Below are 26,753 nucleotides of genomic sequence, written 5' to 3'. Positions count from 1 at the left end.
AATAAAGCTTTTATTGTTTTAATTATTTTTGATTTAATATAATCTTTTTAATTTACTTTTCTAAAATTAATCTAATATTTATTGTTTTAAATTTGCATACAACCTATTTTAATATCAAAATTCTATCGCATATTTATTTCACAAAACAAAATAGTATATAAAAAAATGTTGTTGATATGTAATGAAAGAATGAGTAAATAAATTAACATGCAAAAAATAAATAATTTTAAAGCAATTCATATATTTTTCCAAATTATAGCATTAATATTTGGAAATAATTGTAAAAAATAAAATTTTAAGTTAAATAAAATAATATCAAATTATTGTAAAGCCTCATTGATTGCTATCTTGTTATTTATAAAAGATCAAAATAAAAAATAAATTATACTGTAGATAAAATAAAATAAATTTAAATTTTTAAGATAGGGGTGAAAAATAGATGGTTTTGATTATAAAAAAACTATTAAAAAATCCGAATGTATTAAAAAGTACCCTAACCTGCTTTAGATAATAAGTGACTGATGAAGAGGTGTTATTGTCTCAATTACTTGCTTATTAAAACTTAAAAAATTGGATTGAAAGAATTTTTTAAAAATCTAAATACTTTTTTTCACCTTATAAACTTACAGATTAGATTAGATTAATGATTAATCATCATAGATTTAACAACTAACTTTTAAAAAATGAAATTCTTATGATTAATTGTTAATTAATAATATAAAATGTTGGTAAAATAAAACACACAAAATAATAATGATATAAAATTAATATTTGATTTCAGAATTATTTAAAATAAGTTTTAAGTTACTTATGATTTTATTATCATATAAACACAAAAACTATTTAAAGCACTAAATTTTTATGGAGAATGATAAATAAATGTTTTAGAAATTCAAACTAAGTTAAAGTAAATCAAACAGATATTAAAAAATGTTAGGTAGGGTATATAAATATTTATAATAGAAAGGAAATACGGATAGAGTAAGTAAGTGAATGAATAGAACATTTAATAGTAATATTTGGTTATTGTTAATTTATTTTATATGATATTAATATTAGTTAATTGTTATCAATTAATCAGTCAGTCTGTCTGCCAGTCAATTGTAATGATAAAATACTATCTTTAACAAGTATTTTAGTTTAATTTATACTCAAATACGAGTTGATTCGTACATTTCGTACATTTCAAACTATTTAACTTTGATAAATGAATCTTATTCTCTTTAGTTTTTCTTTTTAGGAGAGGGAGAAGGTGAGGGAAGCTTTGAGTGGGCTTCTTCAATTTCGTTAATAAAGTATTATTGTAGCTTAGTTCTATATTTTTCAAGAGTAGGGTGAGAAACTGATTCTAATTATAAGATGTGGCTTCTTGCTAGGCTCAGTAACCCGTTTTTATTTTGGAGGAATAGCTTCTGATCAGAGAAGGTGGTGTCTAAGTGGGTTTTGACTAATTTAGCAAGATCAGCTATATAGGTTGAGGTAGCAGAATTGCTTTCTAAAGTTGTGAGAAGTCTGTTTAAACCAGAAATTGCGTAAGACTAGATACCATTTTCATACTTCTTGATATTAGAGAACAAGAAATCAACAAAGATAGCTCTGTATAATTCATCTAAACATTTTTCAGTTTATAAATTAGCAATTTTTATTTCTTGTATTTAACCAGATTTAACACAATTTTTGCTTGGTAGACTGACGGTAACAGTTACCTAAGCGACAGCATCAATACCAGTAGTGGTAGTGTTGAGAGGTTCGGAGAGTTTCAAAATTATGTTTCTTGTCTATCCGTATTGAATTGGACCTGCACTAATATCTATGGAGTTATTTTCTTTGTTAATAGTGCTAGGCATCAATTAGCAGACTGGATTAACTGATGCAAATGTTAAGTTATTCAAAAGTTCTACTCTGAGGAGAATGTTTGTGCTGAAAGAAGTTATCAAATTAGCAAATACATTTGAGAGTATTTTGTTAGGCTAAGAAAAGTCATCTAAATAAACGAATTAGCCAGTGAACTCTTTAGCCAAATCAAGGAGGAGATAGCTATCAACATTCTCGGAAATACCACATATATTAATTGAGACTTAATCGAGAACAGTATTCTTTTACACAAGCTCTCTAAGTGAGTTGATGATATTTTGTGACTCAAGGGGGTTCTTCTCTTTTTTTGATTGTCTTACATCGCTAATTAAAATAACAACAGGAGATTGGTTTTGTTTGCTATTGTTTATTGAACTAGACAAAAGACCAAATGCTCTCTAAAGGCTTTCAAGGGTATTGTTGTTTTCGCTTTAAATTTTAATGGAGTGCAGGAATTCCTTAGCTAATTTTTTGTTATCCTCATCCATTTCCTTTGGGCAGAAAACGCTTTCGCTAACCTAATTAGGCTCGCTGCTAAGGAAAGTATTGAGTTGAACAATAGAAACAGTGTCTTATTCAGATAATGGTGTTAAAAGTGGTTACAATGCATTTGTGAGCACTTCTTCAAAGGAAAACTAGAATTCAGGAGCAAACTTTTCAATATCTTGAATAAATTTCTTTGAAACATCGACAACAATACATAAATTCAATGGAGTTCTCTTCTAATAATCGGGAGATGTTAAAGAAAGCTTCAAGTAGCTTCCGTCAATCAAGGTGGATTGTAAATTAACAAGAGGGTTCATTTGTTTTCTTCAATTTTGTTTATTTGTTTTATTTTTATCTGTGTTCTTGCTTAATGCTGATTTCAATGAAAATCTATGTGCTTTCTTTGCTGCTTTACAAAGGTGCTTTATTTATTTTTTTTTTGTTTATTTGGTTTTTTATCAGAAAGTTGATTTATTGATTTGTTTATAGATACAATATTTTATATTAAAATTATTGGCAAAAAATATCTTGCTTTTGAATAAACAAATTGAGAGTCTCAAATGCTTTTTTTTATCTAGTATTTAGTATAATCATTCATCATAATAATTGATTTATGTGTTTATAATTATGTATTTTGATTTCTTTTAAATTCTTCTAATTACTAATTGAAATGATAATTCTTTTATTCTTAAACATACTTTGAGAAACCAACAAATCTTTTTACAAACACCATTCCTCTCACATTAAAAACCAATTAATTTTTTTTAGGAAAATAAATATATGCCTTAATCAAACAAACAAAATCTTAGAATCAATATTCACACTCATATCTAATAAAAGTCATGATGAATAAACTATATTTTTAAATTTTTTTATTAACAAATTTATTGTATACGAATGAAAGAATATTTTGCCCTTCAATATATAAAGATTGATAAATTGATTAAAGGGGATATTGATTGCAAAATAAAGGTAATTAATTACTCTCTTTTTTGAATTTATTTACATGCACTCTAATTTTGATTACTTTAATCAAAATTTAGTCCTATCATTAGCGATCAGAAATAATTTGATTTATTATTAATAAAACACTTTTTCTCAATTTAAACCTTTCAGACATAATTCAATTGTTTATTTTGTTTTTAATTTTTTCTATATGTTAGTTGGTTGGCAGGCATACATGCAGGTAGACGATACAACTAAATTTAAAAAGTATACAAACATTTTTATTTTTGACCTTAAAGCAACTTCAATTATTTAAAACTTCAGTAAATTTAAAATTACTCTACTGCTATATATTCAAGTCAGTAATAAAATATGATTAATTAGTATCAATACTGGTTTTTAAATTTAATCTTATATCAATTAATGAACACATTTTTTTAGCGTTGGACATAAGGTTTAATTATCTAAAAAGTTATTAGTTTAATTTTGATAGAAAAGTATTTTGATGCATACTTGCAACAAATGGAGTCAAAACAGCAACACCATATAACGCATAATAGTAAAAGTAAGTAAAATAACTCAAATTATGTAACGATAATAAGTTTATCTATAGAATAATAATCAATAGGTTGATAAATACATCAATAAATATTTTGAACTTGGAAGCTTAAATAAAAAAGATTAGTTAGCAATAGAAAAGTTTTTTATATAATATTCAAAAATCTAGAAAAAATAAGAAATATTTGACAAATTATTAATAATAATTGCAAAATTTTCTGATCAAATCTTACTGATTATATTTCAGCCAATTATCCTTTCTAAATTACTAAATGAAGAAATATTCCCTCCTTTTTATATAAAATCACTAAATTCAATTAAAAAGGTCATTATAAAAGTAAACATAAACAAAATATAATTGTACTGAAGTTAATATTTATGTCTACATAACCAGCTATTTAGTTTGTTAATAACCCTATTTTTAAATTACTGTACTAATTTATTAAAGTTTAACAAAGTTTATTAACCAGTTTGTAAATATATCATCACCCTTTTTGTATATTTAGCTTCGCTAAGTCTCTATTTCAATATACAATCTAAAAATAGCTAACGCTTAATTAAAAACCTTCTAAAATTTTATGAAATACTTCTAGTGGGAAGCATCTAAAGCAGCTTTGATTATTAATAATTTCCTAAGATTTAATTTAATTGCGTTTGACAACAAATCCCCACTCTATTTAGTAAATTCACAATTCAATAAAGTAATAATAATAAGATTAGATTAGATTAGCCAATCAACTCATAAATCATTATTGAATAAATCAGTCTTAAGTAAAAACAACAAATAATCAAGCAAACAAAACTAATTATTTTTAATGGTATGTTGCTAACACTTTAATTTGCGATATTTGCAAATAAAAACATTTACTAGTATATACATCATGTATAATTCTAAAATTAAAAAAAATCACCCACCGAGGGGCTCGAACCCTCGACCACCAGCTTAAAAGGCTGGCGCTCTACCGACTGAGCTAGACGGGTTTAGTGATAAAGAATATAATAAATCCGTAGAAGTAATTAGTTTAATTGAATTATAATAATTTATAATTGTTTCTCTTATTTTTTATCTTAATGAATCAATATTAAGACTTTTCTATTAAAAATTTGCGTATTTATCAAAGCTAATTAAATAAAAATAATTAAATATTTTTGAACGATTGTAAGTAAGTAAGTGTTTATAAATTTAAAAAACAATCAATTTTATTTTATACATTAATTAGAAAAAAAAAATTAGTTCTTTCGTAGATTTATATTTTTTATTTATTTATCTATTCACTATTCACTTGAGAAAACTACATAAAAACTCTTTTTTAATTACTTTGTTTATCAAACAGAATATTTTATGTAAATATTAGTAAGTAAAAGTTGTCTATTCAATTTATTAAACATTTAAAAGACCTAAATATTGTAAATAAGATAGCACAACTATCAAATTTCTATTTAAGTTTTACCTTATTTTATTCTTTCATTAAAAACCAAAGATAATTAATTACTAAATAAATATTTCTTTTCTTCTTAAAAAAGTTCTTTTGATAGAATATTTTGTAAAAGTAGTTTGAATACTTTAATTATAAATTTGATTTAATTTTATTAAATTCATTATTGTTAATGTATTAATATACACAATTTATTATTAGTTATTAAATATTATTAATTCAAAATAAATATGCCAGTTTTGTATTTACTTATTTCTTTTAGTATGTAATTGCAAAATATATATTTTAAATAATAAAAACATATTATCATTAATTAGAAAATAATTGCATGAATACATTAGATTTATAAAATACTCCATTTTTAACACTAAATTTTATATTTATTTATTTATTATATATTATATAGTTAGTATTACAAATAGCTCAGTATAATCCTTCTAAAATTTTAATTTTTCTCATCTTAAAAATTATTAAAAAATGTAAAAAAATTTAAAAATAAAATTTGAGAATCATAAAATAATAATGATAATTTTAAATTGATTTAGTACTTTGGCAGATTAAATTTAGTATAATTAATATATTTTATCACATTAAATGCTATATAAAAAAGTGAATGTAGATTAATCAAAAATATAAAATTATCAGCTTAAATTAATTAATTGCACGCTTTTTGATTTTATGGTGAGCTCATTTCAGGACATAAATATTTAATTCTTTTTATTCAAAAAAAATTGTATAAAAAATGATAAACAAAATATTTAAATAAGGTGATAAATCTACTGTAAAACTGTTCTTTCTTTTTAAAAATATATTCATTTAAAAGCTCTTTATTCAAATATATAAAAAAATCACCCACCGAGGGGCTCGAACCCTCGACCACCAGCTTAAAAGGCTGGCGCTCTACCGACTGAGCTAGACGGGTTTAGATATAATCATTAAAGAATTCATCTATAAATAGATCCTTTCTAAATCTCCTCTTGTTGACTAATTTAATTGCAATTTCTTTATAAATTTTATGATTCACTATTTATTAATAATTTATTTTTTTGATGTTTGCAGATAATGATTTCTCCATAATTTTAATTAATTTAAACAAATAAATATAGATCACATTAAATAAATTAAAAATATAATTAATTGTGTCTATCTACTTTTTTAAACAACTTTTTCTAATATTATTTCAAAAGTAATCTTCTTATGAGGATTATTATTAATTTCCAATTTTACTTTATAATAAAATTTAATTTTTAAATAATTTTAAAATGAAATCTACAAACAAAATTCATCATTTGAAATATAAAAAATTAGTTTAAATATATTTTAATATTTCATTATGAAATTGATTGAAGTTTGATTTAGAAAAACTCGAAGAAAATTATTATACATAAAATATTTATGAATATTAGTTTTATTTTTAATATACTCAAAACTTTGTATTGCGAGTTATTGGATAGCAACACATATTAAAAGATTCTTTTATTATTATAGGTTTAGTATTCCATACAAAATTAGAATGCTTAAGAAATCTATCGATATTAGGGATTTCAATAAAAATAGTATTTAAGTAGTAAAATTCTGATAATGTTTTGCAAAATGCTTCAAAGTCTTACTCTGATTTAATAATTATCAAGTTTGATGAAAGATTTAGTGAGTTTATACTATATTTGAGTGGTAAAAGAGAAGTAAGAGAGCGTATTGAGCACTGATCTAAGATAAATGTATACAGATTCGGAAACAATTAACTTATACAGGATATTGATTCATCATTAAATGTTTAGTTAAAAGAAATATCTAAATAAGTTAATTTCTCATGCTTCTCGTTATAGTTTTCTGTTTTTGCAAACTACATAATTACATGAAATAATTAATTTGAAAAGTTTGCATCTACTCTATCCATCTTTCTTAAGCATAAAGATTATATATTCCTATTGTATATGTAAAAAAATAAATTCATTAATTTAAGTATGCAGGTTTAATCTTTATTAATAACGAACTAAAAAATTTAAATTATAAATAGATATTTTCGTAGATAAAAATAAATATTTCCTAAAATGTGATCAAAATTATTAAAAAGAAATATGAGAAATTATGAAATATTATTTGATTTATGAATAAAAAAATTATAATAAATTAAGTACCTGCAGTAACGTAGAAGAAAAGCAATATGAGTATTATCTATTTTATTTCCTTCAAGGATTACACTTTTTAAGGTTTTGTAATTATTATTAACTAAGGGAACAAGTGCCTTTTTGGTAAAACATTTAATTTATTTGAAAGAAACATATTCCAATTATGTCTAGCTATTACAAAAAGTAATAATTTCCTCTTTTGTTATTCTTTTACAATAATTAATAGATATTCTCTTTAATTGAGCTGTTTATGATTATGCTATTGTTTCTAAAGCTCCCTCGAGTTAAGTATAATCCATGCATAATTCTTGAAGTTATGAGCAATTTTTAGATATAAGTGAACTCAATATTTCTTTATTAATTCCATTACAGCTTGCTAACCCTAATGATGTCAAGTTATTATAAATTTATTCCATATGAAGAAAAGCAAAAATAGGAATTTGTTGTCTTGTCTTGTAACAATTTATGCTTAACTGAGAGAGGTTATTAAAGTGCTCTATGAACTAAACAAAGATTTTTTCTGAAAAAGACTTTTCTCTTAGAGCTAAATTAGATTCGTTCTGGTAATCAACAATTTCTAAGCAAGACAAAGATTTTGGAATCAGTTTTATTAAGGTTTCTAAAGTGTGATCATTAATACCTAAAAACCGAATTGAGTTTCTAGTGCTCGATATCTTAAATTTTTATAACTTTTTAAATTTATTGAGAGTTTAATTCTGAAATAATTAGCTTTCTTTGTAACTTAATGTGTCCTCTATATCTGAAAAAATTTCATTGTTATTATATAATAAATTATTTAATTACAGGACTTATATTAAGGATTAGTTATTCGTGTTTGTATTGTTACCTTATACATTCATTATTTAATTCTGTTGTAAGTTTGCTATTTATTAATCTATTTACTAAATTTAATTTTGAATGTCGTTTGCTTATTCTTCAGACAATATGTAATCTTCATTTTGTTAGTTAAGTTATTACCTTTATTAGATTAATTATTAGATTTGCTATAAATTAGTTTAGTTATTTTAACTACCATTTTATTATGGCTAAGAAGGACTCATTTAAAATATAGAAGGTGAGGGAATCAAAGAGTTCAATTAACTAGCAATAGGAAGAGAATGATAGTTTTACTAAATTTATTGCTGATTATTATTATTATTATTTTAAATCTATAAAGAATACTAAGGGTTCAATAGGAAATTATTATTTTATTATTATTGATTTTAATTTTATTATTGCTGTACTAATTAGAGCAGTTAAAAAGGAATCAGCATATTTTGTATTTTCAATACTGTTAAATTTAAGGTTGGAGTGGTGAATATACTTTGAAGTAAAAGATTATAGTCATTTGTCAGGTCTAAAAATGTCTAAACTTCCTTCATAGATATTTTCTTTAAAACTTTAAAACAGCTCCAAAAGGAGTTTAGAAACTCTAATGTCACTGGTTTTTATTACAAAGAAGAAGAATTGCTTTTACATTAGATTAGGCTTAGTTGTTAATTTTAAGAAGTACTTTGGAATACTTCTTCTTGCTAAATTATATTATTATTAACTTACATATACACTTAAATTTGAATACTAACAAGCGACTTGCTTAATTTCAGTTTAAGAAGTCTATAAAATGATCTTTACTGTAGCCAATAACTTGGACACATTATTAATTTAACGCCTTCTATTCTACTATCAGGCAACGAATTAAATAGCTCTTTATAATCTAAACCCTAACAAAATATGCTAATTTTTTTTATGTTTTATCCATAATTTTAGAAAAAGACCTTATAGCCATCCATTTCAAATCTAAGAGTATCATTAACATGTAATTCTCTCAGATGAGTCCTAAAATAGCTTAAAATATCTTAATTAAGTTGCTTGTTTATGTAAAGCATTCTTTTCAGCTACTTAAAAGTTATAAATCCTAAAATGTATTTCCTGATATGATAATTTATTCTAAAAAAAATGCATGGGTTTTAAGAATCATAATCATGACTCTAGTCGATTTACTTCTAATTTTAATGAACTTAACTATTTTATATTTCTTATTATTACTTCAGCTAATCATTTTACTTATCTTAAATATAAGCCTGATGATCAATTTTTTTTTATAAAAACTACTTCTATCTATATTCAAAATCTTCCATAAATAGTTTTGAATATAAGAGTTTTTGGTTTTTGATCGTATTTATCTAAAAATATACTAATATATGCTCGAGTTAGTCTTCTTACACCAAATTTATTAACTAAAAAATAAATAAATAGATAAACATAAGGCATCTAGAATATATAATTATTAATATTTTTATAATATTTAGCATCTCTCTTAATTTATTTGCATTTTAATTGAATTTATAAAATATAAAATAATTTTCTTCAAAAGAATATGATGATTGATAAGAAAATATCCATTAATATAAATATATTAAGTTTTAAAATATATACATAAATTTATTCAGATTATCATTTCATAAAAAAATAAATGCTAACTCATAGCTAAACATAAATTGGAAATTTTAAGGCAATTGAGTGACTTGAAGATGCTATTTACTATTATATTTATATATATACAAAACAAATATCTAATTACTTATTTATTTATTAGTTAGTTAGTTACTTTATTATTTTAATCCATGACCATTATAATTTAAAATCTTATAAAAATTAAAATCACAACAATCAAATTTAGTCTGCAACTTTTTCTGCTACAGATTAAAGCTTAAATTAGAGGTTTATCTATTTATATAAAAAAAGTTTAGAATAAATATCTAAATAAATCTATGAAGGTATGAATGAATGTATGAAAAAAACTTACAGTATCATATTCAAGCTTTTCTAAAATTTAATAGTAAGAATTAAGACTCTCTTAAATTGTTTTTTTACTGTCTTGTGTTTATTCTTTTTAAGGATTTATTTCGTCAATAAGTTAATTAACATTTTTCTCTATTTGTGCAAGACCAAAGTCAATAGCTTAAATTTTTTCACCAATAGGCTATTTGAAGGCATTTGATTCAGAATCGCCCTAAAGCTCTAATTGCTTAATTAATTTAGATCTAATTATATCGAGATGGGATTCTATTTGAGTCTGTTTTTAAAAATAAAATCAATTTTCATTTTTAAAGTAAATTGTGCTTTTATAATACCTAATATTATTCGATATTCTTCACTTCTACATTAATTTAATCAAATTATCCATTTAATCCTTGGCTAATTTAAGCAAGATTTTCATACTATTTTATAGTTCAAAAAAATATTTTAGACAATAAAATTAGCTATTTCTTATTTTTTTCTCATTCTCAGAAAACATATATTTTAAATTAGATCCATCAAACAACTCAATCAGTCAGTCAGTCAGTCAATATAAACAGCTTAAATCAAAGATATTTTAATTTATTTTATTTTAGTTGATAATCCTATTCTCTTAAAGATAGAATAATTTTTTTATAGTGAGTTAGTTTGTTAGTTATTTAATTAGGTAGCTAGATAGATAGATAGCAGTCAAGTTAAATTATATAAAATATTTAAGATAAATCATCTGTTTATATAAACTGTCTACTGAGTGAAATAGCTGTATATGAATATTAATATGCGAAGGTGTAAAAGTATAAAATTTTACATATTTAGAGCATTGTTCTATTTAAGTTAAACTTTCTCCCAACGATGTATATATTTACAAAAGATTTTCTGATTAGCTTTAAATTTTTCTTTTCCATTTTTAAACTAAAGGATTAAGTTTCTCATTTGCTAATATTTTAAAATAAAAATTACTATTATTGTAATTACTCTACTTAATCGAAAATGAATTATTTACTAAGTGAGACATCAATATTGTTAGCTGGCTATTAAGCGTTGTTTTACTAACCGGGTTGGGCATTAGTACCTATATATTTATATTTATTTTATAATTATTTTAATAATCATTTGTCATATTTATTATTTCTTTCATTTATTGATCTATTTCTTAAACTTTAATTATTAATCTATTAATTAATTAATTAATACCACATTTTTTAATATTGGCTGTTTTTCTAATATAAATTATGATATTTGTAATAGTTTTTTACCTGTCACAGCTGTGGTGGTAGCTGCAGTAGTGCTAGGATTTCCTAAAAGTGTTCCTGTAGTAGTAGTAGCAGTAGTACCAGTAGCTCCTGGATTTAAAATGTTAGTTTTATTTCCAAAAATTCCTGTTTAGTTTCCTGCTGTACTAGGATTTTGATTATTTTAAGCGAAAAGTCCACCACCAACAGTAGGAGGATTAGTTGGATTTGTATTTGTAGGGGCTTATTAATTTTATCCAATAGTTAATCCTGTTCCGGTAGCTCCTCCATTAAATAAAGATGTTGATGGTGTATTAGTCTTATTTTAGAATATTCCTCCTCCAGCAGCAGCTCCAGTAGTTGCTCCTGTACCAATAGTTGGTTAATTTGCAGTTGCACCAGTAAAAAGACCACCGCCTTATCCACCTCCTAATACAGGATTGGTTGTTTTATTCTAAGCACCACCAAATAAGCCACCGCCATTTGCTTATCCTTGTTATTAATTGAACATTTGCTAAGAAAAATCTAAAAATGGTTATCTATTTATCTATGAATTGAAATTAGTTAGTTAGTTTATAAATTAATTAATTAATTTATTTATTTGTTAATACTTATTAATTATAAATATCTTAAAGCTAAATTCAAAAAGTAAATATTTTTTTATTATTAGAGACACTCGCTAAATAATATCTAAGTATTAATTAAAGAGGGTCAAATAAGAATATAAATAATGTTTAGTACTCATTAATTATCTATTTATTTAGCTTTAACCTTTTTTTTTGATAAATAAATAAACAAACAAACATATTTTTCATTCATTTTTCACTTAATATATATTACTTTGAGTGTTTGTTTGATAACATTATTATTTTTATTAACAAATAAAGAAGCATTCTATTTATTATATATATATTCATTCATTTATTTTGCTAAAATTAGTGTGTCTGAGTGTCTTCTCTTTTTAAAATATCCATGATTATTAATATTGTATCTTTATTAATTTATTATATTGTTTCATTTAACAATAATATTAAGAGTAATTTTTGAAATCATTATAAAATTTTTATTATTATTAAAATATTTTTTTCATTTTTTAACTGAAAAGAAAAAAAGAATTATTTTTTTTGAAAATTTAAAATAAATAATAAAAATTTTATCAATCACATTTCTTCACTATAATAATTACGAGCTACCAGATATGGTTTAAATAAATGTAAAATCTATAATATTTAATCTGGAACCATGTCAGACTTGGTACAATCTATAAATCTTAGCTTTTGATAATATTTTATGATAGAGGTTTTGCCTATTGGTTTTGAGAAATAATTTTAGATGTCAATAGAAGTATATGCTCGGTTATTTATGCAATCATTATTGTAATCGTCTTGATATTAATTATTTCTTTTTAATTCGCCATATTTTTAAACTTCAAAGTATTATTATAGTTCTTGAATAGCTGGAAATCCTCTAGCATCTAATGATTTAATTCCTATCAAGACGCAAGTTTATAGGTTAAAGCAATTAGAAAAAAGGTATCTGATTGATTCTGAAGTAACATTTTTCTGCCAAGCCAATTTTAAACATTCTAACTGAGTACTTTTAGACAAAATGCTTATCAAGCCTTCATCATCTAACTCATTACATTCTTTCAAATTCAAGTGGATCAATGATGTGCTTGCAAAATTTTGGAAGCAATTAAAATAACCTTCTTAGGTTACTTCGTTGGCTTTATAAAACTTTAATCTTTTTAATTGAGTGAATTATCTCAAATAATTAAAGACTTCATCTTAAAAATACTCACAGTAATTGAGTAATAGCGACTAAATTTTAGTTTTGTTTAACTCATTAAACAATTTGATAATCTAATCATCATCCATCTACTCAGTGTCGATAGCTAATTCTTCTAATGTATTTTTCCCTTTTCTAATGACTTCTAATATATTACTATACTCTATCAGGTATGGTCTTAAAAATAACTAAAATTAAAATATAATAATTAAATAAATTTAAATAAAAAATATTTTTAATATTTTTCAAATAAATATTTTTATTCAATTTATATGAATCTATTAACTGAATTTGAAAATAATTTATTAAATATTTAATTTTTCCTTTTTTAGGAGTTAATAATATTACTTTTTTTAAAGGAGGCAAAGTTTTCAAATACCTACCTGTGAAGGAATTATCACTACACATAATAGATAAAGAATCTAGTTTATTAAGTAATTAAAAGTGCTCTATAAACTAATCCATAGCGAAACAGCCATAAGTTGTAAACGATCTTAAATTAGGACAATTCTTGACAATCAAAAGACTAATGATGTTTGCTTATGATTCGTTAAGATTATAAATAGATAACTCAAGATCTTACAATGAATTAAAGTTTTTTGTTAGGATTTAATAAATATCTTAAAATGTCAAATGGCAGTTGGGATCATTAATGATTAACTATTCTACATCATAAATATTAATTTTTTCTATTATCCATCTAATATATAGTTTCTTATCTTAAATTTCATGTTCTTAAAAATCATATTTAATTCTACGCCACAAAAATGGCTTTTCTGTACACTTTTTCCACTCTTTGTTTATCAACTAAATTAATGCTATATCTTTAATTGTAAGAAACCTAAAAATATCCATTAAGATATCATCGCTTAAGTTTTAAATACTAAAATTTATTCTATTTTCCTGTTCCATTATTATTACAAATAAAGGATACTTACCTACCTATTTAGCTGCTTATGTACTTATTAATGTTTAGATTTAATATAAAAAATACGTATATCAATGTGATTTTGATCAGCAAATTTAAAATCTTTAATTAATACTTTCCTTTTCAACTTTTCTATATTAAGACTTAATCAGTCTTTTTTATTAAATAAAAGTTTTTTAATTTTAAACAAATAAAATAAATATAATCATGGTAGTAGTAGTAGTATTAATTTTATGTATTTTTTTTATAAATAGCTTAATTTTTGATTTTTATTTAATTCTCTATTAAATTTTATATTTTTTAAATTTTTATAGGGTTATCTATACGTGATTTTATTAAAAGCAAAAAGATATATTCTAGTTTTTATGTAGAATTTTTTTAATTACTAATTTTTTTTTTAAAGCTAAGCAATAGTATAGATTTCTTTAAATTAAATATTCCTTAGTATATCCAAAATGAAAAAGGCATGAAACTCTATATCTTTTAAATATATTCTTAATTTATTGCAAATGTTCTAATTTTATTTGAATTCTTTGATTTAAAAATTAATGTTTTTGAAGAATTTAGAATCTTCATAATATGTGTTAAAATTGATTTTTCGTTTAAAAAATAAGGATTAGTTAAATTTGTGCCTTAATATATGATTAATTATTTAATTTCTGATATTAAATTTTATACTTGATGTATTCTTATTTATACATAAAAAAGATATCCTATGAATAAACAAAAGAGTCTATTTAATTTATATAGAAATTTAGTCAATAGATTTTTGGATCTTGGTAGTTATTTAATTCTTTTATATTCTCTACTCAATTAAAAAAAATAAGATATAAACATTTTTTTATAAATCTTAATTAAATAAACAAAATAAAAATAAAAAAATTAAAACATAATTTATTTTTAATTTTAAATATCTGCAAAAATAAATAATAAACTTTAAACAAATGGATTAAGATTTGTTTTTAGAGAATTAGAATGGGATCATTAAAAAAATATTTATTATTGTAGGAATATTGACTTATTCTTTAGATTTGTCTAATATAGTATTTAGCTTTAAATCTTATTTATGTGGGTAAATCTCTTACTTTTACACATATTGGATTATATTTAGCTTAGATAAATTAATATTAATTGTTTTAGGATTTTTCTAGTAAAGTGTTTACACTTTTACTTTTTTAGTCATGGATATCTTAAATATTGGCTGGATCTACCCAATTTTTGCTAAAAAAATAAATGGTTTATCTATATTAGCTTTATATCTTAGATTTGGATTATTTAGGTCAATAGCTTAAAATTTCTGTTAATTCATCTTCTTTTTTTACCTAGAGTTGTTGGAAATGTAATCAATCCCAGTGAGTTATAGATACTTAGCATATTTTAATTACCTGTTCTAAATAACTTTAACAATTATTTTTATTTCAATTATGGTAACACTTGAAAATGAATAATTCTTTTTTCGTTGCTGTTTTAAAAGACGCATTTTAAGTGTGATAAAGTACTTTACTGCTATTTTTACTTACTTTTTAACATCAACATCTTTCTTTTACAATGATTTAGGATTAGCTTTTGTATTATGCAACTTGATTGTAATGGCTTTTTAGTTTTATACTGTTGATATTTTAAATAAAAATAAAGAAAATTTTAGTGGTATAAATTTATTTTTTAGCATTCTTTTCAACAAATGCTTGTTATAGCATACTTAATATTTCTATAAAATCTTTTAAACTGTTAATTTTATTGCCCAAATGAGTCGATTTGCTGCATTCATGACTTTTGTAGGAGTAAATATAACACTAATAGATTTCTTTAATAATCAATTTTTCAGCTTAAAGATATTTTCTGTGAATAATTTGCTAATAATTATTTGGAATACAATATATTTCTTGCTTTTTTCTTTTTCAATTATTGAGAGACAGCTTAGCCTAAAAGTAATTTTTTCTAAGGAAAATGAAAGTTTGAAAAGTGTTAATGAACAGCTATGTAAAATAGATTTGAAATTTATTACAGATTTAGAGTTGAACTTAAATGGTGGAAAATATTGTATATTATAAAATTAAATACAAAATAAAGATATAAAATGTGAAAGTAAATAATGTGAAGAGGTATGTGAATTTTATAAAATAATAAATACTATTTTAAAAAAAAATAAAATAAATGTTCATTTTTCTTCAATTATGATTAGCTATTGCTACTATTATAATAAAGAGTTTCTAACAAGCTAAGAAGACATTAGACCAGAAATTGTTAAAAAATTATATTTACATGGTAAACTTGTATCATCTATACTTATTGAGAGAATTATGAAAGGTTACATTTTTAATTAAACAAATGAAATATTGATTTCAAATCTCTATGAGGATTAGGAAAAAATGCTAATTTTTAATATTCAATCTTAAATTTTATCACTCAAAACTTTAGACAAAATATTTATAGAATATTCTTAAAACTATCTTCCACAAATAGCATATGATTTGTATGAAATATGATAATTAATAATTCAGTATTACTTATTATATATATATTGCTTATAACGGTATTTTTTAGTAATTTATTTGCTGTTTTCAAATTAAAAAAATTCTAAAGTTTGATTTTATTTTTTAAACCATTTATTTTTGTTTTGAAATTTAATAAACTAAGTTTAAAATATTAAATTTAATTTATGTTAAGTAAAAATAATTTAGGAATTTATTTTATTTTGATAATAATAATAATTATCTATTAAATCAAAAAACTATTATAAAAAATAAATAAATCAGGTATTTTAAAATAATAAATTTTATTTAAAAAAAAATAAAAAAAGGCTTGAATGGCTAAATTTAATAATTTTTTATTTATTAAATTAATCTACTTTATAGCTTATTCATGAATTAAATTCTTGCATTTCAGCGTTCACAAGAATTTAATTCATAGAAGTGCTATATTTATAAATATAAAAAAATAATAATAATAATAAATATATCAATCTATCTATATTTTAGGTTAAATTATCATATTATAAAAGTTTATAAAATAAAACATGCTATATTCAATTATTCAAATATTTTTATATTTCGTCATTCTTTTTTCCAAAGTATTTGTATCAAAAATAGTAATTTATATCAAAATGATTAAAGAAATCTATTTTTGAGACAACTAATCTTTTTGATTTGAAACACTTGCTTTTTACTATCAATTAAGATGCTTAATTGATTTCAATTTCACTTTTTATATAAATTAGTGTAAATTTGCATTAAATAGAATAAAATTTTTTAATTAAAATTTATATTTTAAATGAATAAATAAATAAATAAAAATTAGTATAAGAAAAAAGATAAATAAACCAAATAAAAAACTAATAAATAAAATAAAAGAGCAATATTTTTTTTAAGTTCATTTTTATATTTGATAATGTCGCAATTCAAAACAAATAAATTATTTTTACTTGAGTTCAAGTATCAAATATAAGAGATTAGTACACTTTTGTAAAGCAGAACCTAAGTCTAATGTACCAATTGGACCGATTTAATTCCACCTTTTTTAAATATTGATGGAATAAATAATAAATTCGCTAATTAGAAGGAAAAAGTGAAGAAAAAATATGAAATAATAAGAAATTATTTAATTAATAATAAAAGTTTAAGCTGATAATAAAAAATTTATTTTAATTAACAAATAAAGAAAAAAAACAGGCATATTACATTAGAAAAATAAATCAAATAAAAAGATAACAAATAAATTAAATGAGTCAGTTCTATAGTTTTAGATTTAATTTTTATTTTAAAAAATATCTCAATAAAAAACATAATTTTGTTTTTACTATAGGTTAAGTGTCAAATTTGTTAGATTAGTGCAGTTTACTAATGCAGGGCTTAAGCCTGAAATACCTTGATCACCAATAAAATTGGCACTTTTTTTATATTGAAGAATAATCAATTATTAAGTTTAAGGAAAAAAAGAAGAAAAAATATGAAATAATAAAAAATTAATTAATAAAAATAGTAAAAGATGAATATGAAAAAATTATTTAAATTAAAAAAAAAAACACAAGCATAATAAAAAGAAATAATAAATTAAATAAAGTAAAAGAGTTTTTTTATATTAAATTCATTTTTATATTAAAAACTATCACAATTCTCAAAAAATAAACTGCTTTTACTATAGATTAAGTATCAAATTTTAGAGATTAGTGCAATTAACTAAAGCAGAACCTAAGCATGATAAACCAATTGTACCAATTTTATTGTCTCTTTTTAAATAATAAAAAAAATATATTAATAATTACTGAGAAGGAAAAAATAAAGAAAAAATATAAAATAATAATAAAAGTAAGTTGAAAATTAAAAATAAGTTAAATTAACAAAGAAAGAAAGAAAAATACAAGCAGAATAAATAAGAAAAAACAAAATCAAATAAAAAATAAAAAAATAAACTAAAATAGTTTATTGTTTTAAATTCATTTTTATATTAAAAAATATCACAATCCAAAACAAATAAACTGTTCATACTCGAGATAAAGTGAAATATTTGATAGATTAGTGCACTTTCCCAAACCATAACCTAAGCCTAATATACCTTAATCACCAATTTAATTTTCTCTTTATAAATATTGAAGAAAAAAATATTATTGATTTTTAAGTAAGAGCGAAAAAATGAAGAAAAGTACGAAATTATAAGAAATGAATTAATTAATAATAAAATCAAATGAATATTTAAATTAAAAAATAAAGAAAAAAAACTGAATTAGAATAATAATAAAAAAAGAAAAATTGATCAAACAAAAGGCTAGTAAGCAATTAAAAGAATTATATTGTTTTGAATTCATTTTTATTAACAAAAATACCTCAATACAAAATAAAAAAATAATTTTTACCTAAGACCAAGAGTTAAATTTGATAGATTAGTGCAATTAGATAAACCAGAACCTAAGCTTGAAAGGCCTTAATCACCAATTTAATTTTCACTTTTTAAATATGGAAAAAAGAATAATTAATTTGTTAGTTAGTTAGTTAGAAGGAAAAAATTAAGAAAAGTATGAGATAATAAAAAAATTAATAAATAATAAAATAAAAGTTGAAAAAAAAGTAAAAAAAACATTTTAAGAAAAAAAAATAAATAAAATAAAAAGCTAATAAATAAATATATTAAAAGAGTAAGTTATATTGTTTTAACTTCATTTTTATAATTAAAATTAAACAAACTATAATAAATAACTATTTTTACCTAAGAGTAAGTGTCAAAATTGAGAGATTAGTGCATTTTCCTAATGCAGAACCTATATCTGATGCACCAAACGCACCAATTTAATTCGTACTTTTTAAAAATTGAAGAAAAAAAATATCATTAATTAGTTAGTTAGAAAAAAAATGAAGAAAAAGTATAAATTAATTAATAATAAAAGCAAAAGCGAAAATAAAAAAAATTAGATAAATTGACAAAGAAAGAAAAAAAACAAAAGCAGAATAAATAAGAAAAAGAAAAATAAATCAAATAAAAAGCTAATAAATAAATTAAGAGAATTATTTTTAAATTCATTATTATATTAATAAATAAATATCTTATCCAAAACAAATAAACTGCTTTTACAATAGATTAAGTGTCAAAGTTGATAGGTTAGTGCACTTTGATAAAGCAGAACCTAAATCTGATGAACCTTTATCACCAATTCTTTTGTAACTTTTTAAATATTGAAGAAACAATACAATTAATTTATGAATAAGAAAATAAAATTAAAAAAAACATTAATAATAATTTGAATAAATTAAATTTACCTCAGATTAATATGGAGAACCTAATATGATAAAGGTGAAGAATATATAAACTTTTTTATTAATAAAAATGAATTGAAAGAATATTGATAAGATAATAAATAATTACACTTTATAGATTATTAAAATATTTTTTCTATAATATCATTTATTTTTTTTTTCAATAATATTTAATAATATTTGAATAAAATTTATGGAAATTTATTTAGATAATTAATTAATTATAACTATATTTTAAAAATTAATTTACTATTTATTTAAACTTTAATAATCATCTAATATAAATTTATAAATTTATTTTTTTTTAAATTAAACTATAACTTGTAAAATTTAGTAAATAAATTTTGGATTTTATTTTTACTAAGTTATTGCTTGCTTCATAAATCTTTAATAACTATTTACTCTTGTTTAAGAAATTTGTATTTTGTTTTTTGTAATTAAATTTTGGATATTTCATCAAATACTGAGATATTCTCAATTTAAAAATTATTTAGAATATAAAATAGAAAGAAAGAATTCACAATTACAAATAATTTGCTTACAATTAATGTAATAAAAAATAGACTTAACTAGAATTATATAATAATTTAGTATTATATTAACAATAGTATAGCAAATGATAATATTCATAAGTATATATCTTTTATTACCAATTTCTACAGTTTAGTAAATTAATTCATTAACTCCTATCTTGATTCTTATTTGATTTAATTATCCCTTTAGTATTTTAATAACATATATTTTAACTATATCAATCAAGATTCTGTTTTTTAAGCAATTTTTTATAATAATTAATTAATTTTTTACCTTAACCAAATTGTTAGTTTTCTGAGGCTTTTGAAATTTGTTAATGCAGAGCATAAACCTTATACACCATTATCGCCAATAGAATTGAAACTTTTTTAATGTTGGAAAAAAAATATTTCAAACTCAAACACTTGAAAGTATTTTATTTACCCAATCATAAGAGTCAAATTTTTGAGATTATTGCAGTTTACCAAAGCGGAACCTATACCTGATATTCCTATATCGTTTATTTCATTGAAGCTTTTGATTTTTTGTTTATATTGACAATATAAAATATAATTTAAAAATTATTTTAGATATCTATTTAAGCGTTTATATTAAAAATGTATATAAATTAATGAAAAAAATATAAGTAATTAAAACCAATTTACGTGAGTTCTAAACTGAAATTTGAAAGATTTGTGCAGCTTTCCAAAGAAGAACATAATTCAAAAATGCCTTTTGATCCAATTTAATTAGAACTTTCAATTAAATTTTATATAAAATATTTTAAAGAATAAATATAAAATTATTAAATGGTAATGATAAAAATTGTATAATTTGTAGATAATAATTTAAAAAGGATCATCAATAATATAGAAGTACAAAAAAATATCCTCCAAAAATAAACACTACTAACTAATTTTACACAATATATAGGAAAAGCTAAAATTCAATATTTTTCCAATATCAAAATATTGGTTTCAAAGTTTTTAAATTTGAGAGTTTAGTACATTCTGCTAAACCAGAACATAAATTTGATGCTCCCTTAGACTATATTTTATTCGAACTTATTTATAAAATAGTTATTTGAATTAAAAGAATTTGAAAATATTTTATAAATGATTTATTTAATACAAACAAATTAAGAAATCTAACTCAAGTTAAGGATAAAAATAAAATTAAAAAAATCAATATTAAGAGCAAAAAAAAAATATTTACTAATTTTAAAACATAAAAATAGATTCGAAATTTTAAGATAAATTATATTTACTTTATATTGAGAATTACGTTTATCATGTTAGTTTTATTTAATAAAACAGAACATAGGCTTGTAGCACCATTTGCACAAATTTAATTGGAACTTATAATAAAATATAAGATATTAATTGTAAGAATAAAAATGAAATCATTTATATTAATTATCAGACTAACTAAGTAAAGGAAATAAATTAAAAAAGAAAAAGTTTTAACAAACACTATTAATAACATGAAATATTGTTAAAAATTATTTTTGAAGAAATAAAAAGAAATAAACAATTTAATGAATAGAATAAATCATGATTACTAAAGATCAAGTTCCAAGTTTGAGATACTTTTACAGCCAGCTAAAACAGAACATAATCCTAGTACACCATTTGAACCAATTTAATTGGAACTTATATTAAATTTAATTAAAATTATTTTAAATTTTAAATTACTTACTATTAATGATTAAAACTAAAAGCAAAAAGTAAAACAAGTTAAAAAAATAAATATTGCTTATATTTCTAACATTCAAAGCTAACTTAAATAAATACTTCAAAAATAAACTATTTCTACCTTAAGTAGAGAAAAAGACTTGAAAGATTTGCGCATTATATGAAAGCAGATGCTAATTTTTATACTCCAGCGTCTTTAATCTTATTTACTCTATTAAAAATTTGATTAGTAATAATTTAATATTTTTGTTCCAAATTAATTTTTAAAAATGCTACATTTAACTTTTTTAAGATTTTTTTTTATTTCTTTATGAATTTATTTTAGGTTAAATTTATTTTTATTTAATTATTTTAGTTAATAGTAAAATATTTATTCAAAAAACAAAAGCTACTTGCTCTTATATTTTTTTTTACTTCATTATTAAAAATTTATAAAGTAAAATATGACAAATTGTTCTAATTCTTACCTTAGATCAAGTGTCAATTTTTATAGATTAGTGCAGTTTATTAAGGCAGATGATAAACTTTAGGTTCCTAAATCTCCTATTTCTTTGAATCTTTTACATTTATATTAACATTTGTTAAACAAAATAAAAAAATGAAATGATAAAATTTCAAAAGAAAAATAAAAGACTTTTAAATAAAAGTATAATTTTAAAAGCAATTTTTAAACTTAATTAAAAAAAAACAGTTATTACTTCAGATTTATCTCGATTTCAGTGTGAAGCGATAAAAATGATTTTAAAACCTTTTTAAATTAAAAAATGATTGCTGACGTCATAATTCAAAGTTATTTGTTGTTTACATCTTACAGCTTGTTAAACTATATTTTCTCTTATATCATTTTTTTCTTAGTATTTTTTTATAATTTTTTTCAAAAGTTAATTTATTCTAAAGTTTTTAATTAAAAATTAAACTATAATAAACTCAATTTATAAATCAATTTGATTAATTAAATTATGTCGCTAATACTGTAATTGATTACTATCCCACTTCTAGCCATTATTCAAAAATGGAGTGAATATTGAAATTGACATATTAAAAATGTTTTAAATATTTTTTATATATTGTAATTAATATTTAACCTTTATTTATATTTAAAAAATATTCATTTCCACTAATAATACATCTAATTTCTGTATTAAGCTATTTATAAAATTGAGGGTTGACTATAATTTAATTATTATATTTAATTAAATTTAATTAAGTAAGTTATTTATTAATTTAAAACGATATATTTATAAATATAAAAAGAATAATAAATCTATCTTTATATCTATATTTTAGGATAAATTAACATATCACAAAATATTCTAAAAATTAAAATATTAATTCAATTAATTTAAAGTATTTTTATATCCTTTTTTCACAATTTTTTTATCAGAAATAGAAACATATTTTTTAGGTAACTAATCTTTTTAATTTAAGGCACTTGCTTCTAATTTTCAATTATTATGATAGACTGATTTCCTTACGACTTTTAATATAAATTAGTATATATTACTAAACAATATTTAATAGAATAATATTTTTAAATTAAAATTTATATTTTAAATTAAAAATTAAAAAAATATTAGAGGAATAATATAGAAAAAGAATAATTAATCAAATAAAAAGCCAATTAATTAATAAATAAAAAGAGTCATATTTATGTAGGCACTAAATGAATTTTTAAATTAAAAAATACTATTATTCAAAATAAATAAACTGTTTTTACTTGAGTTTAAGAAACAAATTTTAGAGATTAGTAAGCATTGCTAAATTAGAACCTAAGTCTGAAGCACCAAATGCACTAATTTCATTCCACCTTTTTAAAATATTGATTAGTTATTTAGTTAGTTAAAGGAAAAAAATGAGAAAAAAAAATGAAATAATAAGAAATTATTTAATAAAAAAAGCAAAAGTTTAAAATAAAAAAAGAGTTAAATTAACAAACAAACAAATAAATAAAAATGCAAATAGAATAAAAAATAAATATAATAAATAAATTAAAAAAGCTAGTTATATTGTTTTAAAATCATTTTTATATTAATAAATATCAAAATCCAACTTAAATAAACTGTTTTTACAATAGATCAAGTGTCAAGTTTTTGAGATTAGTGCAGTTTTTTAAATTAGAACTTAAGTTTGATGCACCTTTATCATTGATATTATTACCGCTTTTTAAATATTGAAGAAAAAAAATAATTAATTTTTGCTAAAATGAAAAAATAAAGAAAATATATGAAATAATAAGAAAATGAATACATGAAAAAAAAAGAGCAAAAATATTAGTTAAATTTGCAAACAAAGAATAAAAAAAAATAGGTTAAAAATTAATAAATACAACATTCTATAAAAAATAAACTATTTTTACTATAGATTGAGTGTCAAATTTGAAAGATTAATACACTTTGCTAAAGCAGAACCTAAGCCTAATGAACCAATTGAGCCAACTTTATTATCACTTTTTTAATATTGAAAAATGTATATAATTAAATATTTAGTTAGAAGCAAAAAATGAAGAATAAATTAATTAATGAGTAATATAAGCATAATCTGAAAATGAAAAAATTAATTAAAGTAACCAAAAAGAAATGAAAAAAATAAACACAACCAGAGTAAAAAAGAAAAAGTAAAATAAATAAAATAAAAAACTAATTAATTTTATTATTTTAAATTTATATTTATATTAAAAAATTTTCTTCTTCCAAAATAAATACACTTTTTTTACTCAAGAAAGAGTGTCAAATTTGAGAGATTAGTACACTTTACAAAAGCAGAACCTAAGTCTGATGCACCTTAATCACCAATTTAAGTTTCTCTTTTTAAATATTGTAAAAAAAATAATTAGTTAGTTAGTTATAAGGATAAAATATTAAAAAATCAAAATGGAATAAATTAGTAATAAAAACAAAAAAAGTTGTAAAAAAAATAATTTAAATTAATAAATAAAGAAAAAAAAAACCCTGACATAGCTAATTAATAAATTAAAAGTTAAATGTTGCTTTAAGATTATTTTTTTTTAATTGTAATCCAAGCTGATTTTACCTAAGAATAAGTTTCAAATTTGAGAGATTAGTGAACTTTGCTATCGCAGAACTTAACCTTGATGCTCCTGAATCACAAATTTAATTCTACCTTTTTACGTATTTATAAAAAAATTAATTAAAATGTTTGTTAGAGGGAAAAAATGAAAAAAATATTAAATGAATTAATTAATTAAAAGCAAAAGCTGGTAATGAAAAATTTAGTTAAATTAGCTTTGAAAACAAAAAAAAAACATAAGAAAAATCAAAATAAATAAAAAAAATCTAATAAATAAATAGATTAAAAAATTTTTATTGTTTTAAATATATTTTTATATTAAAAAATATGACAATCTAAAACAAAGAAAATGTTTTTACCTAAGACTCAGTGTCAATTTTGAAATAGTAGCACATTTTGCTAAAGCAGAAGCTAAGCCTGATGAACCTTTATCACCAATTTAATTTTACCTTTTTTTTATTGAAGAAAATAACATAATTAATTTGCTAGAAACAAAAAATGAAGAAAAATATAATATTATAAGAAATTAATTAATTAACAATAAAAGCAAAACTTGAGAAAAAAAAATTAGTTTAATTGGTAAAAAAAGAAAAAAAACATAAACAGAATAAATTTAAAGAGTTAGTTTGATTTTTTATATATAAATATCACAATACTAAACAAATAAATTGCTTTACCCAAGATATAATTACAAACTTGAGAGATTATTGCACTTTGATAAAGCAGAACCTAAACCTGATGCACCTTAATCGCCAATTTAATTTTCCCTTTTTAAATTTTAAAGAAAAAAATATTATTAATTATTTAGTTATTGAAAATGGGAAAATTAGTTAAATTACAAAGAAACAAACAAAAAAACACAAGCAGAATAAAAAAAAGAAAAATAAGTTAACTAAAAAGATAATAAATAAATAAATTAATTAATTAAGATAGTTTTTTAAATTGTTTTAAATTTATTTCATATTAAAAAATATCACTATCCAAAACAAACAAACTGTTTTTACGAAAGATTAAGTGTCAAATTTGATAGTTTAGTGCACTTTGCCAAACTAGAACCTAAGCCTGACACACCAATTGCACCAACTTTATTTCTGCTTTTTAAATTTTTAACAATAATTAGTTAGTTAGTTAGTTAGTTAGTTAGAAGGAAAAAATGAATAAAAAAAATGAAAAAATAACAAATTTAATTAATAATAAATGCAAAAGTTGAAAATGAAAAAATTAGCTAAATTAGCAAATAAATAAAAAACACACACAAGCAAAATAAATAGGAAAAAAAAAATAGACCAAATAAAAAGTTAATAAATATAATAAATAAATTAAATGAGTTAGTAATATCGTTCTAAACTCATTTTTATATTAAAAAATATCACAATCGAAAACAAATAAATTTTACTCAATATAAATTTCTAAATTTGAAAGATTAGAACACTTTGCTAAAGAAGAACCTAAGCCTAAAATACCTTAATCACTAATTTTATTCGTACTTTTTAAATATTGAAAATGAAAAATTAATTAGTTAAATTAACAAACAAACAAAAAACAAAAGCAAAAAAAAAAAGAAAGAAAAATAAATCAAATAAATATTAATTAAAAGTTTTAAATTCAATATAAGAGGAA

The 26,753-nt window shown here is 20.9% G+C and overlaps 9 protein-coding genes across 9 annotated transcripts in view; 1 reads left to right on the top strand and 8 right to left on the bottom strand. All coding sequences in view use genetic code 6, as the record gives it.

Moving 5' to 3' along the window:
• Positions 1-1,151: 1,151 nt before the first annotated feature.
• Positions 1,152-2,657, bottom strand: TTHERM_01122730 (von willebrand factor type A domain protein; the record flags this gene model as incomplete). The annotated part of the gene is made up of 1 exon (XM_001019574.1): positions 1,152-2,657. One exon carries the CDS (start codon positions 2,655-2,657, stop codon positions 1,152-1,154), a length of 1,506 nt encoding a protein of 501 aa, XP_001019574.1.
• A 1,000-nt stretch (positions 2,658-3,657) lies between these two features.
• TTHERM_001122701 (hypothetical protein) lies at positions 3,658-3,918 on the top strand (the record flags this gene model as incomplete). The annotated part of the gene is made up of 2 exons (XM_012798493.1): positions 3,658-3,850; positions 3,899-3,918. The coding sequence occupies 2 exons, from the start codon at positions 3,658-3,660 to the stop codon at positions 3,916-3,918; spliced, it is 213 nt and encodes a 70-aa protein (XP_012653947.1).
• Positions 3,919-6,577: 2,659 nt separating this feature from the next.
• On the bottom strand, positions 6,578-9,627 carry TTHERM_01122700 (hypothetical protein). Its single transcript, XM_001019573.2, has 2 exons — positions 7,418-9,627; positions 6,578-7,204 (listed from the first exon to the last, which is right to left on the bottom strand). The coding sequence occupies exons 1-2, from the start codon at positions 9,544-9,546 to the stop codon at positions 6,703-6,705; spliced, it is 2,631 nt and encodes an 876-aa protein (XP_001019573.2). The 5' UTR covers positions 9,547-9,627; the 3' UTR covers positions 6,578-6,702.
• A 451-nt stretch (positions 9,628-10,078) lies between these two features.
• On the bottom strand, positions 10,079-12,112 carry TTHERM_01122680 (hypothetical protein; the record flags this gene model as incomplete). Its single annotated transcript, XM_001019571.2, has 6 exons — positions 11,464-12,112; positions 11,211-11,279; positions 11,016-11,143; positions 10,543-10,629; positions 10,215-10,484; positions 10,079-10,135 (listed from the first exon to the last, which is right to left on the bottom strand). Exons 1-6 carry the CDS (start codon positions 11,948-11,950, stop codon positions 10,079-10,081), a joined length of 1,098 nt encoding a protein of 365 aa, XP_001019571.2. The 5' UTR covers positions 11,951-12,112.
• Positions 12,113-12,599: 487 nt separating this feature from the next.
• TTHERM_01122670 (F-box-like protein) lies at positions 12,600-14,139 on the bottom strand (the record flags this gene model as incomplete). Its single annotated transcript, XM_001019570.2, has 2 exons — positions 12,600-13,415; positions 13,576-14,139. The coding sequence occupies 2 exons, from the start codon at positions 14,137-14,139 to the stop codon at positions 12,600-12,602; spliced, it is 1,380 nt and encodes a 459-aa protein (XP_001019570.2).
• Positions 14,140-17,234: 3,095 nt separating this feature from the next.
• On the bottom strand, positions 17,235-20,047 carry TTHERM_001121683 (hypothetical protein; the record flags this gene model as incomplete). Its single annotated transcript, XM_012798492.1, has 10 exons — positions 17,235-17,355; positions 17,577-17,666; positions 17,952-18,041; positions 18,291-18,380; positions 18,640-18,729; positions 19,005-19,094; positions 19,355-19,444; positions 19,718-19,807; positions 19,903-19,952; positions 20,009-20,047. The coding sequence occupies 10 exons, from the start codon at positions 20,045-20,047 to the stop codon at positions 17,235-17,237; spliced, it is 840 nt and encodes a 279-aa protein (XP_012653946.1).
• Positions 20,048-20,373: 326 nt separating this feature from the next.
• TTHERM_001121672 (transmembrane protein, putative) lies at positions 20,374-20,760 on the bottom strand (the record flags this gene model as incomplete). The annotated part of the gene is made up of 2 exons (XM_012798491.1): positions 20,374-20,616; positions 20,707-20,760. 2 exons carry the CDS (start codon positions 20,758-20,760, stop codon positions 20,374-20,376), a joined length of 297 nt encoding a protein of 98 aa, XP_012653945.1.
• Positions 20,761-21,375: 615 nt separating this feature from the next.
• TTHERM_001121661 (oxalate/formate antiporter protein) lies at positions 21,376-22,950 on the bottom strand (the record flags this gene model as incomplete). Its single annotated transcript, XM_012798490.1, has 7 exons — positions 21,376-21,475; positions 21,680-21,769; positions 21,974-22,063; positions 22,228-22,317; positions 22,574-22,663; positions 22,805-22,854; positions 22,912-22,950. The coding sequence occupies 7 exons, from the start codon at positions 22,948-22,950 to the stop codon at positions 21,376-21,378; spliced, it is 549 nt and encodes a 182-aa protein (XP_012653944.1).
• A 536-nt stretch (positions 22,951-23,486) lies between these two features.
• TTHERM_001121650 (cyclic nucleotide-binding domain protein) overlaps positions 23,487-26,753 on the bottom strand; it is a gene marked incomplete at both ends in the record, with an annotated part of 3,412 nt that continues 145 nt past the window's right edge. The window contains 10 exons of the mRNA XM_012798489.1: positions 23,487-23,583; positions 23,824-23,913; positions 24,176-24,265; positions 24,463-24,552; positions 24,820-24,909; positions 25,137-25,226; positions 25,493-25,582; positions 25,811-25,900; positions 26,138-26,227; positions 26,530-26,619. Coding sequence (XP_012653943.1) covers positions 23,487-23,583; positions 23,824-23,913; positions 24,176-24,265; positions 24,463-24,552; positions 24,820-24,909; positions 25,137-25,226; positions 25,493-25,582; positions 25,811-25,900; positions 26,138-26,227; positions 26,530-26,619 — 907 coding nt within the window. The remainder of the gene's footprint in view (positions 23,584-23,823; positions 23,914-24,175; positions 24,266-24,462; positions 24,553-24,819; positions 24,910-25,136; positions 25,227-25,492; positions 25,583-25,810; positions 25,901-26,137; positions 26,228-26,529; positions 26,620-26,753) is intronic.

Source organism: Tetrahymena thermophila (assembly GCF_000189635.1).
Source record: "Tetrahymena thermophila SB210 genomic scaffold scf_8254583, whole genome shotgun sequence".
In the NCBI taxonomy this organism is placed as follows: Eukaryota; Ciliophora; class Oligohymenophorea; order Hymenostomatida; family Tetrahymenidae; genus Tetrahymena; species Tetrahymena thermophila.
The sequence above is the reverse complement of the archived record's forward strand: the minus strand, read 5'-3'. Positions and strand labels throughout refer to the sequence as shown.